The 19790-nt window shown below is 43.8% G+C and overlaps 1 protein-coding gene across 1 annotated transcript in view; it reads right to left on the bottom strand.

Moving 5' to 3' along the window:
• Positions 1-19790, bottom strand: part of RP1 (RP1 axonemal microtubule associated) — a 1008071-nt gene that overhangs the window by 694408 nt on the left and 293873 nt on the right. Inside the window, exons 15-16 of the mRNA XM_063923729.1 lie at positions 18464-18676; positions 14589-14766 (exon numbers count right to left, since the gene is read on the bottom strand). Coding sequence (XP_063779799.1) covers positions 14589-14766; positions 18464-18676 — 391 coding nt within the window. The remainder of the gene's footprint in view (positions 1-14588; positions 14767-18463; positions 18677-19790) is intronic.

The raw sequence follows: 19790 nt of genomic DNA, 5'->3' as shown, positions 1-19790 counted from the left end.
GTGCCCCCGTTACCAAATACCATCTAGGTTCCACTTCTCTAGGCAGGCGATACCGAGAATGTACACGGACGTCAGAAAAAGACTCACCAGTGTCCTAAAAAATGCAGTTGTACCCAATGTCCACTTAACCACGGACATGTGGACAAGTGGAGCAGGGCAGGGTCAGGACTATATGACTGTGACAGCCCACTGGGTAGATGTATGGACTCCCGCCGCAAGAACAGCAGCGGCGGCACCAGTAGCAGCATCTCGCAAACGCCAACTCTTTCCTAGGCAGGCTACGCTTTGTATCACCGCTTTCCAGAATACGCACACAGCTGAAAACCTCTTACGGCAACTGAGGAAGATCATCGCGGAATGGCTTACCCCAATTGGACTCTCCTGTGGATTTGTGGCATCGGACAACGCCAGCAATATTGTGTGTGCATTAAATATGGGCAAATTCCAGCACGTCCCATGTTTTGCACATACCTTGAATTTGGTGGTGCAGAATTTTTTAAAAAACGACAGGGGCGTGCAAGAGATGCTGTCGGTGGCCAGAAAAATTGCGGGACACTTTCGGCGTACAGGCACCACGTACAGAAGACTGGAGCACCACCAAAAACTACTGAACCTGCCCTGCCATCATCTGAAGCAAGAAGTGGTAACGAGGTGGAATTCAACCCTCTATATGCTTCAGAGGTTGGAGGAGCAGCAAAAGGCCATTCAAGCCTATACAATTGAGCACGATATAGTAGGTGGAATGCACCTGTCTCAAGTGCAGTGGAGAATGATTTCAACGTTGTGCAAGGTTCTGATGCCCTTTGAACTTGCCACACGTGAAGTCAGTTCAGACACTGCCAGCCTGAGTCAGGTCATTCCCCTCATCAGGCTTTTGCAGAAGAAGCTGGAGGCATTGAAGAAGGAGCTAAAAGGGAGCGATTCCGCTAGGCATGTGGGACTTGTGGATGCAGCCCTTAATTCGCTTAACAAGGATTCACGGGTGGTCAATCTGTTGAAATCAGAGCACTACATTTTGGCCACCGTGCTCGATCCTAGATTTAAAGCCTACCTTGGATCTCTCTTTCCGGCAGACACAGGTCTGCTGGGGTTGAAAGACCTGCTGGTGACAAAATTGTCAAGTCAAGCGGAACGCGACCTGTCAACATCTCCTCCTTCACATTCTCCCGCAACTGGGGGTGCGAGGAAAAGGCTCAGAATTCCGAGCCCACCCGCTGGCGGTGATGCAGGGCAGTCTGGAGCGACTGCTGATGCTGACATCTGGTCCGGACTGAAGGACCTGACAACGATTACGGACATGTCGTCTACTGTCACTGCATATGATTCTCTCAACATTGATAGAATGGTGGAGGATTATATGAGTGACCGCATCCAAGTAGGCACGTCACACAGTCCGTACTTATACTGGCAGGAAAAAGAGGCAATTTGGAGGCCCTTGCACAAACTGGCTTTATTCTACCTAAGTTGCCCTCCCACAAGTGTGTACTCCGAAAGAGTGTTTAGTGCCGCCGCTCACCTTGTCAGCAATCGGCGTACGAGGTTACATCCAGAAAATGTGGAGAAGATGATGTTCATTAAAATGAATTATAATCAATTCCTCCGCGGAGACATTGACCAGCAGCAATTGCCTCCACAAAGTACACAGGGAGCTGAGATGGTGGATTCCAGTGGGGACGAATTGATAATCTGTGAGGAGGGGGATGTACACGGTGATATATCGGAGGGTGAAGATGAGGTGGACATCTTGCCTCTGTAGAGCCAGTTTGTGCAAGGAGAGATTAATTGCTTCTTTTTTGGGGGGGGGTCCAAACCAACCCGTCATATCAGTCACAGTCGTGTGGCAGACCCTGTCACTGAAATGATGGGTTGGTTAAAGTGTGCATGTCCTGTTTTGTTTATACAACATAAGGGTGGGTGGGAGGGCCCAAGGACAATTCCATCTTGCACCTCTTTTTTCTTTTCTTTTTCTTTGCATCATGTGCTGATTGGGGAGGGTTTTTTGGAAGGGACATCCTGCGTGACACTGCAGTGCCACTCCTAGATGGGCCCGGTGTTTGTGTCGGCCACTAGGGTCGCTAATCTTACTCACACAGTCAGCTACCTCATTGCGCCTCTTTTTTTCTTTGCGTCATGTGCTGTTTGGGGAGGGTTTTTTGGAAGGGACATCCTGCGTGACACTGCAGTGCCACTCCTAGATGGGCCCGGTGTTTGTGTCGGCCACTAGGGTCGCTAATCTTACTCACACAGCTACCTCATTGCGCCTCTTTTTTTCTTTGCGTCATGTGCTGTTTGGGGAGGGTTTTTTGGAAGGGACATCCTGCGTGACACTGCAGTGCCACTCCTAGATGGGCCCGGTGTTTGTGTCGGCCACTAGGGTCGCTAATCTTACTCACACAGCTACCTCATTGCGCCTCTTTTTTTCTTTGCGTCATGTGCTGTTTGGGGAGGGTTTTTTGGAAGGGCCATCCTGCGTGACACTGCAGTGCCACTCCTAGATGGGCCCGGTGTTTGTGTCGGCCACTAGGGTCGCTAATCTTACTCACACAGCTACCTCATTGCGCCTCTTTTTTTCTTTGCGTCATGTGCTGTTTGGGGAGGGTTTTTTGGAAGGGACATCCTGCGTGACACTGCAGTGCCACTCCTAGATGGGCCCGGTGTTTGTGTCGGCCACTAGGGTCGCTTATCTTACTCACACAGCGACCTCGGTGCAAATTTTAGGACTAAAAATAATATTGTGAGGTGTGAGGTATTCAGAATAGACTGAAAATGAGTGTAAATAATGGTTTTTGAGGTTAATAATACTTTGGGATCAAAATGACCCCCAAATTCTATGATTTAAGCTGTTTTTTAGTGTTTTTTGAAAAAAACACCCGAATCCAAAACACACCCGAATCCGACAAAAAAAATTCGGTGAGGTTTTGCCAAAACGCGTTCGAACCCAAAACACGGCCGCGGAACCGAACCCAAAACCAAAACACAAAACCCGAAAAATTTCAGGCGCTCATCTCTAATACACACTAGGCAATTCGCTCCATGAGTGACAATGCCTAGTGTGTCCTCTCCCTGGCCGGGCCGCCCGGCGTGGGCATCCACACTGTGCGATAAAGTACTGTACCGTTATGCCGCGGCCGGACCAAACATGGAGCATCTGCCGATATCGTCAGATTGAGCTGCATGCACAGCTGACGGACGGGGTGTTAACGACCCCCCGTGACTGCGCATCGGCCATCGTCTGCAGCATACACACTGGGCGATATAGTAAGCAATATCGCTGAGGAGTAAGCAATATCGCTGAGGAGGGTAAAAATTAGCAATATCGCTTACTATATCACCTAGTATGTATGGTCCTATAAACTGACTATTTAACAATTATCTCACACTTTTCTCATTTTTAAGTGACAGCCTCATTCATAAAAGCTGTAACAAACTCCCCATACTAAAGTATGGCAGTATGGGGGTGTAGATATTGTAGAATTCATCAAAATCTGAAAATGCATTATTTTCATAATTTGATAGTGAAACTGTTTGTCACCCTGGGATGGCATTCAGTTTCCCGAATGTCCTCACAAGCTGTCGTTTACCCAGCAGCTTGTGAAGGAAAGGGACCTTTCAGATCCCTTCCTGCTGTCTCATCACTACTGCTAGCAGCTCTGATCTGTAGCTCATCCCTTCTCTCCAACGCAGCCTGTTTCCCTAGCCTATACCCTGCCTCCGGCACAGCTCTCAATGATGCCCACAGCAGGACTCCAGCAGCACAGCACCCAGTCACCTCTTCCAGTACAGGCTACATAGTACTCACAGCGGCTGCGTGCAGGCAGAGAAGACCTGGCCCGCCACACATCATGTGTAAGAGTATGCGGGGAGATCGGCACGTGGGGTGACAGGTGTCGTTGGGGGGAGGGGGTCTATGGTAATAGCTGTGGGGTTAGCAGAGGAGGGGGTGCAGATGCCGGCAGTGGCGTGAGGAAGTCCTTATGGACTCAGCTACAGGGGGGAAAGTATCACTTTTCTGAAATGCTGCCTCGCAAGACAGTTTTATTAAAGAGGCATCATGAATTGTGAAAAAAATTGTCAACGTAAGGGTGAGAATTGAAAACTAAAGTTTCTCATTTCACAATTTGCCTCAGGGGAATATTCATTATCCTTCATTTTTCCAAATGTATTATTATTTTTTTTCCCAAACCCTTAGTCATGAGAGCTATAACAAAGGAGATATGACTAATATCTCCTTTGTTACAGCCTACTTCAATAATTTCTACACTCCCCATACTACAGTAAGGGGATGTAGAAATTGGGATATTCGTCATACTCCGAAAATGCTTTCTTTTCTGAGTTTGAAAGTGAAACTGTTCGCCAGCCTGAGATGCATAACACCTTCCAAATCTCTTCATAAGCTCTGGTTTAGACAGCAGCTAGTGCAGCAGAAAGAAAGGGGAGGAGGGGGGGGGGGGGGGGGGTACGGCTGCAGTCGGACAGACCCGGCAACAAGGTTCTCCTGGGGGAGGGGGATCACGTGTCTGCAGCTTTTCGGTGCAGCAGGTCACCAACAGGAGGGAAGGTGCGTGGTCCCACAGCTACAGACAGACAGCGCAGTCACGCAGGGAAGGTGGTGGTGGTGGTGGGGTGGTACAGACAGGGAAAAAAATGATGATAAATGCCTATGCGCATTGCGCAGTGTAAGGAAGACCTTATAGACACCTCAGCTGCAGGTGGAAAAATATCACTTTTCTGAAAAGCTGCTTCACAAAAATAGCCATTTTTCAGAATTTATATTTTTATTAGAGAATCATGAATAGTGAAAAAACTGTGTAATGAAAGGGTGAGAATTGAAAACTAAAAATTCTCATCTCACAATTTTTTCATGCTGAATACACCATAGTCTGTCACATCTATTGATTTTTTTTATAGGTGTAGATGTTATATATCAATGGTCTCTCGTTAGCACATCTATAAGGGGTATATTTAATAAAAGAAAATAGTATTTGGAGGTAATTACCCGTTTGTCACATTTTTATTACTGCCATATTTAATAAATGTATATACTGGGACAACACACCCGATAAAGGGATTTTCCTTATATTTCTTGCTGATGAGAAGGGAGGGGGATAAAGGCTACCCATTGCAGAGTGCATACGCACAGCAGAGCCATGGTGACAGCAGTAGGAACAGTTCCCAAGGAGGATCCAGCAGCAGCAGCAGCAGGGATGCTGGTTACAGTGAAGGACCTGGTGGAGGTTGACCTGTGGAAGAAGATCCACGTCTCTGTGACTCGAGTTCCTCATAAGTGTGACTCACTCTGTATGACCCTATCATTGGTACATATGTGCAACATAATGCCATCAATAGTTGGCTTTATGTTTGAAAAAAGTCTTCTTTATATACGTACCATCCAACTGCAGTCCCCATAAAAACCTCTAGGGGTTAAAAGAACTTGATGGATGAGTGAAAAGGTGGAGAAATAACTAATTTCTCTTCGCCTTTCAAATATATAAATATTGAGTAAATTCAAAAACAAAAAGGCTTTCTTCTGCTAAAATGCTAGAGAAAAGCCTTTTTGTTTAGTTTCCTTTTGTATTGATAAAATGTAAAAATGAGGTGGCTCTCAGCATACAGTATAAAAGAGGACACTATAAAAAAATAGAGAATAGTAGAAATATTAATTTAATTTTCAAATAAATGACAAACTTTTATACAACATAATGAAACGTGCTTTGATTGTCATTTTCTTACAAAAGTTCATAGGCTTTGTTTGACTTATTGAATGTGTTTTGCTTTAACTCATTAATTTAATTTATCATTTTGTGTCTATGAGTATCACCTATTATATTCTCTTGTTGTAACTACATGTTTTTCTGCATTCTTTTTTAATAGACAGTCTAAAAACATTATCTTTGTTGTACAGTATTTGAGCTGGATTCCATAAATCAATTTGAACCAAACTCTCACAATACAAAAGAGTTTTGTGTGTGGTACTTTTCTTTGTTCAATCAGACTACTTGGTAGTTGAAGACTCAAAATTCAAAAATGTAACTTGAAACATAAAAAGATAATTATTCTTTGCAGACAATAATAAAAAATGACCTGTATATTTAAATGAAGCATTCCACAGTGTTTATAATAAACACCTGCAGATTAGATTACATTAAATGTAATATATTATTGGACATGAAAGTCTATTTGAAGTTTGAACTAGAGATGTGCGGCTGGCACTTTTCTGTTTTTTGTGTTTTGTTTTTGGCTCTAATTCCACTTTTGCATTTTGATTTTGGCTTGGTTTTGCCAAAACCACCCTTTTGTGTTTTGGTTTTGGTTTTGGACCTGGGTGATTTTTGAAAAAAACATGAAAACGGCTAAAATAACAGAATTTGGGGGTAATTTTGATCCTACTGTATTATTAACTTAAATAACATTAATTTCCACTCATTTCCAGTCTATTCTGAACACTTCACACCTCACAATATTGTGTTTAGGCCAAAAGGTTGCACCGAGGTTGCTGGAAGCTAAGCGGCACAAGTGGACAACACAAACACCCGGCCCATCTAGGAGTGGCACTGCAGTGTCAGACAGGAGGGCAGACATAAAAAAAGGCCCCAAACAGCACATGATGCAAAGAAGAAAAAGAGGTGAACCGAGTTTGCTGTATGACTAAGCCAAGCGACACAAGTATGCGGCACAAAAACCTGCCCCATCTAGAAATGGCACTGCAGTGTCAGACAGGATGGCACTTTTCAAAAACTAGGCCCCAAACAGCACCTCATGTAAAGATGTATAAGAGGTGCAATGAGGTAGCTGTATGACTAAGCCAAGCGACACAAACAATTGGCCCATCTAGGAGTGGCACTGCAGTGGCAGACAGGAGGGCAGATATAAAAAAAGGTCCCAAACAGCACCTCATGCAAAGATGTAGAAGAGGTGCAATGAGGTAGCTGTATGACTAAGCCAAGTGACACAAACAATTCCCACTGGAATTATACAGCAATATCACTGGAAATATACGGCAATATCACTAGAATTATATGGCAGTACCACTGGACATATACGGCAGTATAACTGGAATTATATGGCAGTACCACTGGACACATAAGTAAGTGTCAGACAGGATGGCACTTTAAAAAAATAGTCTCCAAACAGCACATGATGCAAAGAAGAAAAAGAGGTGCAAGATGGAATTGTCCTTGGGCCCTCCCACCCACCCTTATGTTGTACAAACAGGACATGAACACTTTAACAAACCAATCATTTCAGCGACAGGGTCTGCCACATGACTGTGGCTGAAATGACTGGTTGGTTTGGGCCCCCACCAAAAAAGAAGCAATCAATCTCTCCTTCACAATCTCTCCTTCAGAGGCAAGATGTCGACCTCATCCTCATCCTCCAATTCCTTACCCCTTTCACTGTGTACATCCCCCTCCTTGTAGAATATTAATTCGTCCCCACTGGAATCCATCATCACAGGTCCCTGTGTACTTTCCGGAGACAATTGCTGGTCAAGGTCTTCCTGGAGGAATTTATAATTCATTTTGATGAACATCATCTTCTCCACATTTTGTGGAAGTAACCTCCTACGCCCATCGCTGACAAGGTTACCGGCTGCACTAAACACTCTTTCGGAGTACACACTGGAGGGGCATCAAAATTGTCTCTTTTTCCTGCCAGTATATATACGGACTGTCTGACATGCCTACTTGGATGCTGTCCCTCATATAATCCTACACCATTCTTTCAGTGGTGACAGAATCATATGGAGTGACAGTAGACATGTCAGTAATCGTTGGCAGGTCCTTCAGTCCGGACCAGAGGTCAGCTTTTGCTCCTGACTGCCCTGCATCACCGCCAACGGGTGGGCTAGGAAATCTTATCCTTTTCCTTGCAGCCCCAGTGGTGGGAGAAATTGAAGGAGGAGCTGTTGACGGGTCACATTCCGCTTGAGTTGACAATTTACTCATCATCAGGTCTTTGCACCTCTGCACACTTGTGTCTGCTGGAAAGAGCGATACAACGTAGGCTTAAACTAGGATCGAGCACGTGGCCAAAATGTAGTGCTCTGATTTCAACAGATTGACCACCCTTGAATCCTGGCAAAGCGAATGAAGGGCTCCATCCACAAGTCCCACATACTTTGCGAAATTGCTCCATCTTAGCTCCTCCTTCAATTTCTCCAGCTGCTTATGCAAAAGCCTGATGAGGGGAATGACCTGACTCAAGCTGGCAGTGTCTGAACTGACTTCACGTGTGGCAAGTTCAAAGAGTTGGAGAACCTTGCACAAGATGGAAATCATTCTCCACTGTGCTTGAGTCAGGTGCATTCCCCCTCCTTTGCCTATATCGTAGGTGGATGTATAGGCTTTAATGGCCTTTTGCTGCTCCTCCATCCTCTGAAGCATATAGAGTGTTGAATTCCACCTCGTTACCACCTCTTGCTTCAGTTGATGGTAGGGCAGGTTCAGGAGTGTTTGCTGGCGCTCGAGTCTTCAGCACGCGGTGGCAGAATGATGAAAGTGGCCCGCAATTTTTTGGGCCACCGACAGCATCTCCTGTACACCCCTGTCATTTTTCAAAAAATTCTGCACCACCAAATTCAATGTATGTGCAAAACATGGGACGTGCTGGAATTTTCCCAATTGTAATGCACGCACAATATTGGTGGTGTTGTCCGATATCACAAATCCCCAGGAGAGTCTAAGTGGGGTAAGCCAATGCGCGATGATGTTCCTCAGTTTCCGTAAGAGGTTGTCAGCAGTGTGCCTCTTACGGAAAGCGGTGATACAAAGCGTAGCCTGCCTAGAAACGAGTTTGGATTTGCGAGATGGTGCTACTGGTGCCGCTGCTGTTGTTGTTGCTGCGGAAGGCAATACATCTACCCAGTGGGCTGTCACAGTCATATGCTCCTTCCAGCACTTGAAGGGGGCGTGCAAATGGTGGAAGGAGCCACCTATTCCCATCCAGTGTTGGGAAGGTCAGGCATTGCAACCGCCGACACACTTGGACTCTCCTTGGGTTTTGTGATACCATCTTAGAACGCACAGTTCTTTTCTGTGCTTTTTCCAGCTAAACTCTTTTCATTTTTCTAGCTGGAGGATGAGGGTTAAGCTGAACCACTAGTGATTAACATAGGCCAGGACCTTAGCCGTTCCTTGCCACTCCGTGTCGTAAATGGCATATTGACAAGTTTACATTTCTCCTCAGACCATTTCAATTTTTGGGGGGGTCTTTTTACTGAACTGTGGCTTTTTGGATTTGACATGCCCTCTAATATCACATTGGGCATCGACCGTGGCAGACGATGTTGATGGCATTTCATAGTCTATGTCATGACTAGTGGCAGCAGCTTCAGCACTAGGATGAAGTGGTTCTTGATCTTTCCCTATTTTATCCTCCAAATTTTTGTTCTCCATTATTTTTCTGGAGTTATAGAACACAATGGCCCTCATTCCGAGTTGTTCGCTTGCTAGCTGCTTTTAGCAGCTTTGCACACGCTACTGGGAGTGAATTTTAGCTTTGCAGAATTGCGAACGAGATTCGCAGAATTGCGAAAAGAAATTTCTTTGCAGTTTCTGAGTAGCTCGAGACTTACTCTGCCACTGCGATCAGTTCAGTCAGTTTCGTTCCTGGTTTGACGTCACAAACACACCCAGCGTTCGCCCAGACACTCCCCGTTTCTCCAGCCACTCCCACGTTTTTTCCCAGAAACGGCAGCGTTTTTTCGCACCCACCCATAAAATGGCCAGTTTCCGCCCAGAAACACCCACTTCCTGTCAATCACACTCCGATCACCAGAACGAAGAAATTTCTTCGTTAAGCCGTGAGTAAAATACCAAACTTTTTTGCAAATTTACTTGGCACAGACGCACTGCGAACATTGCGCACGCGCAGTTTGCGACTAATCGCTCCGTTGCGAAAAACACTAACGAGCGAACAACTCGGAATGAGGGCCAATATGCGGCACAGGAGAGCATACCCCTACACCTCACAGGGCAAACCATGTAAAAATTATTTGGATTACATTTTAATAACCCCTTTATTTGGAGTAAATAATATATAGCACAGGAAAGCACCACTGAACTTATATGGCAGCACCACTGGACTGGATTTAAACGGAATTATATGGATTTATATGGAATTTATACGGCAGGATCACAGGAATTATACGGTAATATCACAGGAATTATACGCCAGTATCACGGGAATTATATGGCAATATTACAGGAATTATACAGCAATATCACAGGAATTATATGCCAGTATTCAGAGAATTATATGGCAATATCACAGGAATTATATGCCAGTATCACGGGAATTATATGGTAATATCACGGGAATTATATGGCAATATCACAGGCATTATATGGCAATATCACAGGAATTATACACCAGTATTCCGAGAATCATACAGCAATATCACAGGAATTATACGGCAATATCACAGGAATTATACGCCAGTATTACGGGAAATATATGGCAATATCACAGGAATTATACGGCAATATCACAGGAATTATACGCCAGTATTACGGGAAATATATGGCAATATCACAGGAATTATACGGCAATATCACAGGAATTATATGCCAGTATCATAGGAATTATATGCCAATATCACAGGAATTATGTGGCAATATCACAGGAACTATACGCCCGTATTCCGAGAATTATACGGCAATATCACAGATATTATACGCTAATATCACGGGAATTATATGGCAATATCACAGGAATTATACGACAGTATCACAGGAATTATACGACAGTATTCTGGGATTTATACGGCAATATCACAGGAATTATACGCCAGTATCACGGGAATTATATGGCAATATCACAGAAATTATACGGCAATATCACAGGAATTAGATGCCAGTATTCCAAGAATTATACTGCAATATCACAGGAATTATACGCCAGTATCACGGGAATTATATGGCAATATCACTGGAATTTTTATGACAATATCACAGGAATTATACACCAGTATTCCGAGCATTATATGGCAATATCACAGGAATTATACGCAAGTATCACGGGAATTATATGGCAATATCACAGGAATTATATGGCAATATCACAGGAATTATACGCCAGTATTCCGAGAATTATACGGCAATATCACAGGAATTATATGCCAGTATCACGGGAATTATATGGCAATATCACAGGAATTATACGACAATATCACAGGAATTATATAACAGTATTCTGAGAATTATACGGCAATATCACAGGAATTATACGACTGTATCACAGGAATTATATGGCAATATCACTGGAATTATACGGCAATATCACAGGAATTATACGACGGTATCACGGGAATTATATGGCAATGTCACTGGAATTATACGGAAATATCACAGGAATTACACGGCAATATCACAGGAATTATACGCCAGTATTCCGAGAATTATACGGCAATATTACGGGAATTATACGCCAGTATCACGGGAATTATATGGCAATATCACTGGAATTTTTACGACAATATTACAGGAATTATACGCCAGTATTCCGAGAATTATACAGCAATATCACAGGATTTATACGCAGGTATCACGGGAATTATATGGCAATATCAGAGGAATTATACGACAATATCACAGGAATTATATGCCAGTATTCCGAGAATTATACGGCAATATCACAAGAATTATATGCCAGTATCACGGGAATTATATGGCAATATCACAGGAATTACATGGCAATTTCACAGGAATTATACGCCAGTTTTCCGAGAATTATACAGCAATATCACAGGAATTATACGCAGGTATCACGGGAATTATATGGCAATATCAGAGGAATTATACGACAATATCACAGGAATTATACGCCAGTATTCCGAGAATTATACGGCAATATCACAAGAATTATATGCCAGTATCACGGGAATTATATGGCAATATCACAGGAATTACATGGCAATTTCACAGGAATTATACGCCAGTTTTCCGAGAATTATGCAGCAATATCACAGGAATTATACGCCAGTATCACGGGAATTATATGGCAATATCACTGTAATTATACGGCAATATCACAGGAATTATACGGCAGTATCCCGAGAATTATACTGCAATATCACTGTAATTATACGACAGTATCACGGGAATTATACTTCAATATCACTGGTATTATACGCCAGTAACACTGGATATATGGCAACGGAGGACACCACCACTGTGACTGGTTACTGGACTGATGCTGCACAAGAGAGACACTACCCCTGGTCTGATGCACGACAACACAGCAAAACTGCAAGGGACTTATACAGCAGCACTGGCAGGGGCGTTTCTACAGAGGAGGGGGCCCATGTGCACCTCCGGGTGGGCCTCCTCCTCTGTACGGCGCTGTAGACTCCGGCATTGTGCTGGAGTCTACTGTGCATGTGCAGGTCTCCGGAAACATGTCGCCCGCCATGATCCGGAGACCAATTTGGCTACTGCACATGCGTGTCAGCCATTTTGGCGGCAATTTCCGCCGCGATTGCAGGTCCTGGCGCTGGACTCCGGAAAGGTACGTGTTAAAACGGGTGCAATGGATGCGGTGTGGGCCCCCCCTGGACCCAGGGGCCTATGCGCACCGCACCCATTGCACCCATTATAGACACGCCAATGAGCACTCGAGACATATAGCAGCAGAGGACAACACCACTGTGACAGGTCACTGAACTGATGCTGCACAAGAGAGACACTACCCCTGGTCTGATGCAAGACAACACAGCAAAACTGCAAGGGACTTATACAGCAGCACTGGGGACATATAGCAGCAGAGGACACCAAAACTGTGCTGGCTGGACTGATGCAGCATAAGACACTGACTACACTGGACTGAGCAGCACAAGACAGCACTAGATCGACACGTCCTTTCACTACACTCTCCGAGACTGGAGGGAAAATGACCGCGACGCGCGGCTCCTTATATGGAATCCAAATCCTACGAGAATCCGACAGCGGGATGATGAAGTTTTGCCTCGTTCTGGTTTCCTAGTCAAATGGGAAAACCCGAGCCTGACTCGGATCCAGACTCGGGTAGGGTGATTCAGTAGGGTTCGGAACTCAGGGATCTGAACCCGCTCATCTCTAGTTTGCACCAGTCTTGTTGGCACAAGCATACTGGGCCAAATGCAATATCCAAGTGCTGAGATTTAGGTGGTTTTGCCAAGAAATGAAAGCAGCATTCGAGAAATTATTTAAAGCAAAACCTTCTATATCCTGTAATGGTGTTAAGTGGGCCCAGCGTTTGTGGATATTTGGGACTGTGATGCGTAATTACTTTCCCCACTGGGTTATAATGGTTATCCCCTTGAAGTAGAGCAATATAGAGAGGTTGGATGAAGCTGCAATGTTATTCATCCACTGGTCCTATTATACTCATGCTTCCAGCTGTCTGTTTCTCCCTAAAGTAAACATGACTGGAACTAGTGCACTCATGCTATAAAAAGAACAGGTGCTCCCATCATGCACCTCTGGCTATCCTGGATATTGTAGTCATAACTTCAGTATGACTATGCTGTGAAAGCCATAACCATAGCAGCCTAAAGTGACCCGGCATATTCTGGGTTACATTCGTTAACATAAACACTTTTCCCTACATGTTTTACCTTAGGTTTATAGGCTTGTGTGGGAGGGATTCTACTCTGAAATCAGCAACACGCCAATACCGACTTTCCGGCTGCCCCATGCTGTAGAGGGCAGTTGGGTTGGCATTACAGGGGTGTGGCCTCATCACAGGTGGGCGGTACAGGGGCGTGGATGCATTATCGCCTCATCGCGACTCTAGCCCCCGCTATTCAACGCCCTGGGCCGGACTATGATGATGTGATTCAGCGCATATTGCATCATCAGCCCGGACCGACCACTATGAAGAAAGGCTGTGGGGAGGCTGCAGGGGTGAGGCCGGAGCTGGGAGGCTTGCCTACCTTTCCGGGGGGCTGGGAGTACTAACCAATTTTCAGGGGCCGATCCGGGAGGGTAGGCAAGTATAATGGGCAAGGACATTTTTATTAAACACTATGGTCGGGATGTAATGCCGCCTGAGTTCAGCCAACGTGCAGGATTCCGACCAAACTTTTCTTTAAAGGGGTAACCTAACCATTTAGAAGGCAAAACCATGCCTTGTAAGTGATTGCCCCTTTAAAAAAAACATCCAATTTCGTCCATAATCCCGCACTTCAGCCGAATTTGGGCAGTATTGCATCCCACCCAAATTGCGGAATATTTTGGATCACCTATTTTTATCTGGTATCTGGAAATATTAAAGATCCCCTAGATTTAACATGGAGGAACCACAGCAGATATTCCCTCCATTTCTGACCACAAAGCAGCCCCCATAGGCTTCTATCAGAACACATCTCCCTGCACGGGGTTATTGCTAAATTTGCATCAATTGAAAAATATACATTTTCACGTTTACAATTTAGCCATAAAATATTTATCACATCCACATAAAAAATGAGGATTGTGATAAATATGCCACTTTATCTTCACTGCTGGTTTATGTCATCCAAACAAATGTAGGCCTCACCCGTTAACATCAGTCAGTTTGCTCTTTATGTAAATTGTCTATAGCTCTGGAGCATGTCTGGGAATACGTACATTTAATGACTTGTGGGTAAAACACAATGTTCTTCTCTCCTGTGTGTATCATAGGCTTGGTGAATCCATTGGATAACTGTCCGACATATATTCCTTTGCTCCTTACACTTTCCAACGTAACAGATCCATTTTCATAGCTTTTTTCCACTTTGAAATGACAGTAGTCATCCCCTCTGCCCTAATACAGAACCACAGATGAGGCACATTAGAACAATGTCAGTATGTATGGTATATGCATTTCCTTTTTAAGAATAAAAGATGTGACACTTGTTTAATTGAGTAGATTTTGTAAGATGTTTACAAAGTTTAGGGCAGTACAGATGGTGTAATGGTTATCATTACTGCCCCACAGCACTGAGGTCATGGGTTCATTTCCCACCATGGCCCTAACTGTGCAGAGTTTGTATATTCTCCTCATACTTGCATGGGTTTCCTCCAACAGTCCCCAAAATATACTGTGTAACCCATTACACAGAGTGAGTTTTCCAAAGCAATAAGTTTACAGCTGAAAGTAATTTTACTGCTCAGACTGTCATCCACGTTTCAGCAAATGCTTCTGGAGCAGGTTACTTGCCGCTTGTCAGGGTTTATATTTACAAGGATTCATGCAAATAAGATGATAATAATATACAAGATGGAATATATCTGAAGATGAAGATGGCTATGGATAACAGACCCTATGGATTTAGATGGGAGATAGAGATATAAACATGGGTATGGGTTAGTCTTTATATTGCATTAATCTTAAATATTTCTAGGTTGTTTGCTGTCACTTCAATATACAAAACTACAGTACTTATACCAGGCTTTATTTTGTTGCCTGTAACCAAGGAGACATTTTCCAGGATTTCATCTTTGCATAATTAGTAAGGAAGAAAAGCCAGGTTTGTCGACTTCATCCTTTCATACAATTAATTGTGCTGCCCCATAGGAAGAAAAAAACAAAACCCTTAATTACAGTTGTCTTATAGAAGGAGAGGGGAGGGGGGATCCCTTCTGATGCCAAAAATGGCAAATAGTATATTCCTTTGGTCCCATAATGTCCTCTGCTAAGCATAGCTGCAGCAGACCCCATTTCTCATTAGGTAAACGAGGCATAAATCTATACTTTTGCTAAATTATCAAAGCCTCCACCTGGTAAAGGCTATTGCAAGCAAAGCACAGGGAGCCAATTTATCATAGACACTAGCAAATACATAGATAGATAGATAGATAGATAGATAGATAGATAGATAGATAGATAGATAGATAGATAGATAGATAGATAGATCTATCTATCTATATATGAATAAAGTATAAAATGATCGACATGGTCCCTGAGGACATTAGGGGGGGGGGCAGCCATGATAAATTACTTTTGCAGAAGGAAGCCAGGTGGATTTATAATCTGAATACGATTTGTCCATCTGGCTTGAATGAATATCTGTCGTTCTCTAGCTTCAGCTAGCACTTGATGACATAGTACATGGAATGTGAAATGATTATGTATTTTTTCTGAATTGTTCTGACACTTTGTACTGGATTAGAACTGTAGGTTGATTACTCTAGCTATACTGCTGTCTAGTCACCATGGTGATAGTTAATTAATTAGTTTGACTAAGACACCGGTGTGTTACCGGAGGCGGGATCGTACTGCCGGCTGACGTCACCGGATGTTCGTTACTTCATTGGTGAAGGTGATTGGCACTTGTTACCTGTCTGTATGTATTTAAGATTGCAATGTCTGTTATTTGTTATTCCTGACGAAGGTTATTAAAACCGAAACGTTGAAGCAAGTAATCCTACTGTTTCAGTCTGAGTGCCGCCGATTTTTCTGTATCTATATATACTGTGTATATATATATATATATATATATACTGTGTATGTATATATATATATATATATAGGTTCTTTATCTAAAGTAATCAATCTTTACTAATTGTAACCTCTGTCTTTTGTATCTCAGTACAGTAGCAGTGTGTTGTGTCACTAAAAGAAGTGTTATGGCTCTGTAGCTGTAGGTTACGGTTGGGTACATTTGTAGTGTGTTACGGCTGAGTTTATGTCATGGCTCTGTAGCTGTAGGTTATGGCTCAGTACATCAGCAGTGTATTTAAGTTTGGTGGTAGTGTGTTTGGGTTAAGTAACAGTGTGTCAGTAGCTTGTAAGAACAGTACTATGGCTTAGAATATGATTGTGAATTTCCAAGTGTATATGTTGTAGCTGCATAGTTCTGTGCTATGTCTCAGTGGGATACCGGCGTCGGTATTCTGTGCAGTGTTGGGATTCTGACATTGGCATACCAACTGCTGGGATCCAAAACACCGGGACCCTGACCGAATCCCATCTCAGTACACTAGCAGTTGGGGTTTGGTAGCATTGAATTGGGGACTATTGTCATAAGGCTTTGTAGTAGTGAGATGCAGCTCTGTTAGTGGTTGTGTAAAGCTGCTAAGTTGTACTATGACGCAGCTCTGCACATGAAAGCCGCAACTAGGGGGGCGCCTAATGGGGCATTTGCCCCGGGTGCCGATTTACAGGCTGCACAGAAACCTTCATCCAGCTCCCTCAGCCAAGTGCTCCTCCTCCCAATGCCCAGCCCTGGACTTGGGGTTAGTGACGGATCCATGTAAGCACTTTGTCCTCTCACAGTACTGCACTCCATTCATTGCAGACTGTGGCAGACTTTACATTAAATTTAAAATCCTCACAGGAAAGCACTGCTTGACAATCAGGATTTTAGATTTATGGTATAGTCTGCCACAGTCTGACAGAATCAAGTGCTGAACAAAGCACATGATCCAGTAGGGGCAGTGGATGGTTGTGTGCAGAGACCTTCTTCTGGATCCTGGATCCTGCCTGCTACTGGTGGCGTTAGCAGAGTGCTACAGTATGTGCTGTGACTGGTGGCAGACTGCATCTTCATCAGTGATTCAGTGGGTCGTAACTGGTAAGTATATGTTTAGTTTAATTGCCATTCCAAGACTGGGCATGCATGCTCTCTCTCCCTCCCCTCTCTCTTTCCCTCTATCTCTCTCTTTTCACCCCCCTATTTCTTTCTTCTGTCTCCCAATCACCTACCCATTCTTTTTTCTTCCTCACCCCCTCTCTCTGTTTCCCCTCTCTCCCTCACTCCTCTCTCCCTCATCCCTTTCTCTTCCTCTCCTCTCTCTCCCTTACCCCTCTCCCCCGCTCTGTTAACATTCTCTCCTATCTCTCATCTCTATCTCCTTCCCCTCTCTCTCCTGTCTCCTATCTCTTTCTCCCCAATCCCCCTCCCCCCCTTCCTCCATGGTCCCATATTCTGAACTGGAATAAAAAGGGCATTACTACTATGTGGCATTATGTATATAAGGTGCATAAGTAGCACAAGGTGTACTGGGGATACTAATGTGTGAAATAATATGCTATATAGGACATTACTATTGTGTGCCATATTGTAAATAAGGGGCCCTATTGTGTGACATAACATGTGGTGTAATTTGAATTTTTCTTGTGTGTGTGTGTGGGGATGCCAAATTACTGCCTTGCCTTGGGTGCCGAACATCCTAGTTTCAGCCCTGGGCTCTGTACCTGAATGTTGCGGCTCTCTATCTTGGTAGTTTCTATGAAATTAATAAAATGTCCAATGTTGTGCAAGTTGTTTAAAGTGAATTAACAATATTTATGGGCTAATTCAATTATGTGTGATGGCTGCAATGTGCCATTCCAGAACAGTGCATTGCCCCTATGAACATTGTACGTTTTTCCAAGTTGCACCTGATAGAGGCATGGCGGAAAACCTGAGATGCTAGCTTATGCTAATGTGTGCAGTCAAACATCACATGACGCTCAGCGGCACATCATACAGAATTAAATCGCACCACAGTGTTTATGTTATAAAAGAAATACTCACGTCTCCATCACAACTGCCATTTTGTATTTGCAGAAACATTCTGGGCTGTGTCACACTTTCAAACATACACACAGCAGGGCCTATCTTATGCACTCTCCAGTATGACTCCACATTCTGCTTTTCTGCCCCACTGAGGATGCCATCGCGTCTCAGACATAAAGCCTGGCTCCAGCTGGTGGACAGCACAATTATAGCCCCACTGTGGAAAACTCCCTTGAATAGAACACAAAAAGTAGTCAAGATAAATCCTTCTTTTTCTGCTATTGAAAGTTATTCACACCATTGCACATTGCCTCATGCAGAACAGAAACTGTAATGCAGTGATAAATGTAAATATACTGGATTATTCTGTATAACACATGCAATAAATATCTGGTTATTGTGTACAGTAAATGTATGACATTGTTCAGTGCATGTTTTGAGTATATTACATGCATGTTACTCAGGGGCAGATGTATTAACCTGGAGAAGGCATAAAGAAGTGATAAACCAGTGATATGTGCAAGGTGATAAAGGCACCAGCCAATCAGATCCTAACTGTTAATTTACATAATGGAGCTGATTGGCTGGAGCCTTTATCACCTTGCACATATCACTGGTTTATCACTTCCTTATGCCTTCTCCAGGTTAAAACATCTGCCCCTCAGTTACATACAGTATTTAAAGGCCCGCCAGATCCCACAATTTCAATTGTCATATATTATGCATGAAGGTAGATATATTGTTCAGTGTTGAGCTGACACAATGTACCACAGCAGGTCCATTAAAAATGTTAGAATTATCTCTCAACCTCATCACAGATAGCTGAAGCTCTTCCCCCCATCTTTAGAAAGGTGTATGCTGATAATGCAGCCATTTTTCTCACTGTGATATCACTCCCCTGCATATATATCAACCAATCCACACAGTGCACTTATGCAAAGCAAGTCTGCCATTGTTTCAGTTACCAATCCCTCTCCCTCCTCTTCACAGTGCCTCCATCCCCATGTTGAAATAAATTGTATGCTTGTATAATGGGGGTTATTCAGAGATGAACGCAGATCGCTGCATGCACAGCCAGATCTGCGTTCATCTCCTCACATGCTTGGCGCCGCCCAGCATGTGTGAGACTGCCTCCCAATGTGTTCACAATTAAATCGAAACTAAGGTTGACTCATGACAACTGCGCTGCCAGGCGGTCGGTGGCCATTTTTTTTCTGAGCAGCTGCATGTGACGTCACACAGCTGCCTCAAAAATGGTCTCGGCCCACCCCCATTCGAAACGTTCCATCCCCCAATGCCACATTAACACACCCCCTCCCTGACGGCAGCCGCTTTCAGTGACACT

This window comes from Pseudophryne corroboree, chromosome 5 (assembly GCF_028390025.1).
Source record: "Pseudophryne corroboree isolate aPseCor3 chromosome 5, aPseCor3.hap2, whole genome shotgun sequence".
In the NCBI taxonomy this organism is placed as follows: domain Eukaryota; kingdom Metazoa; phylum Chordata; class Amphibia; order Anura; family Myobatrachidae; genus Pseudophryne; species Pseudophryne corroboree.
Note: the sequence above shows the minus strand (reverse complement) of the source record. Positions and strands in the feature narration are given on the sequence as shown.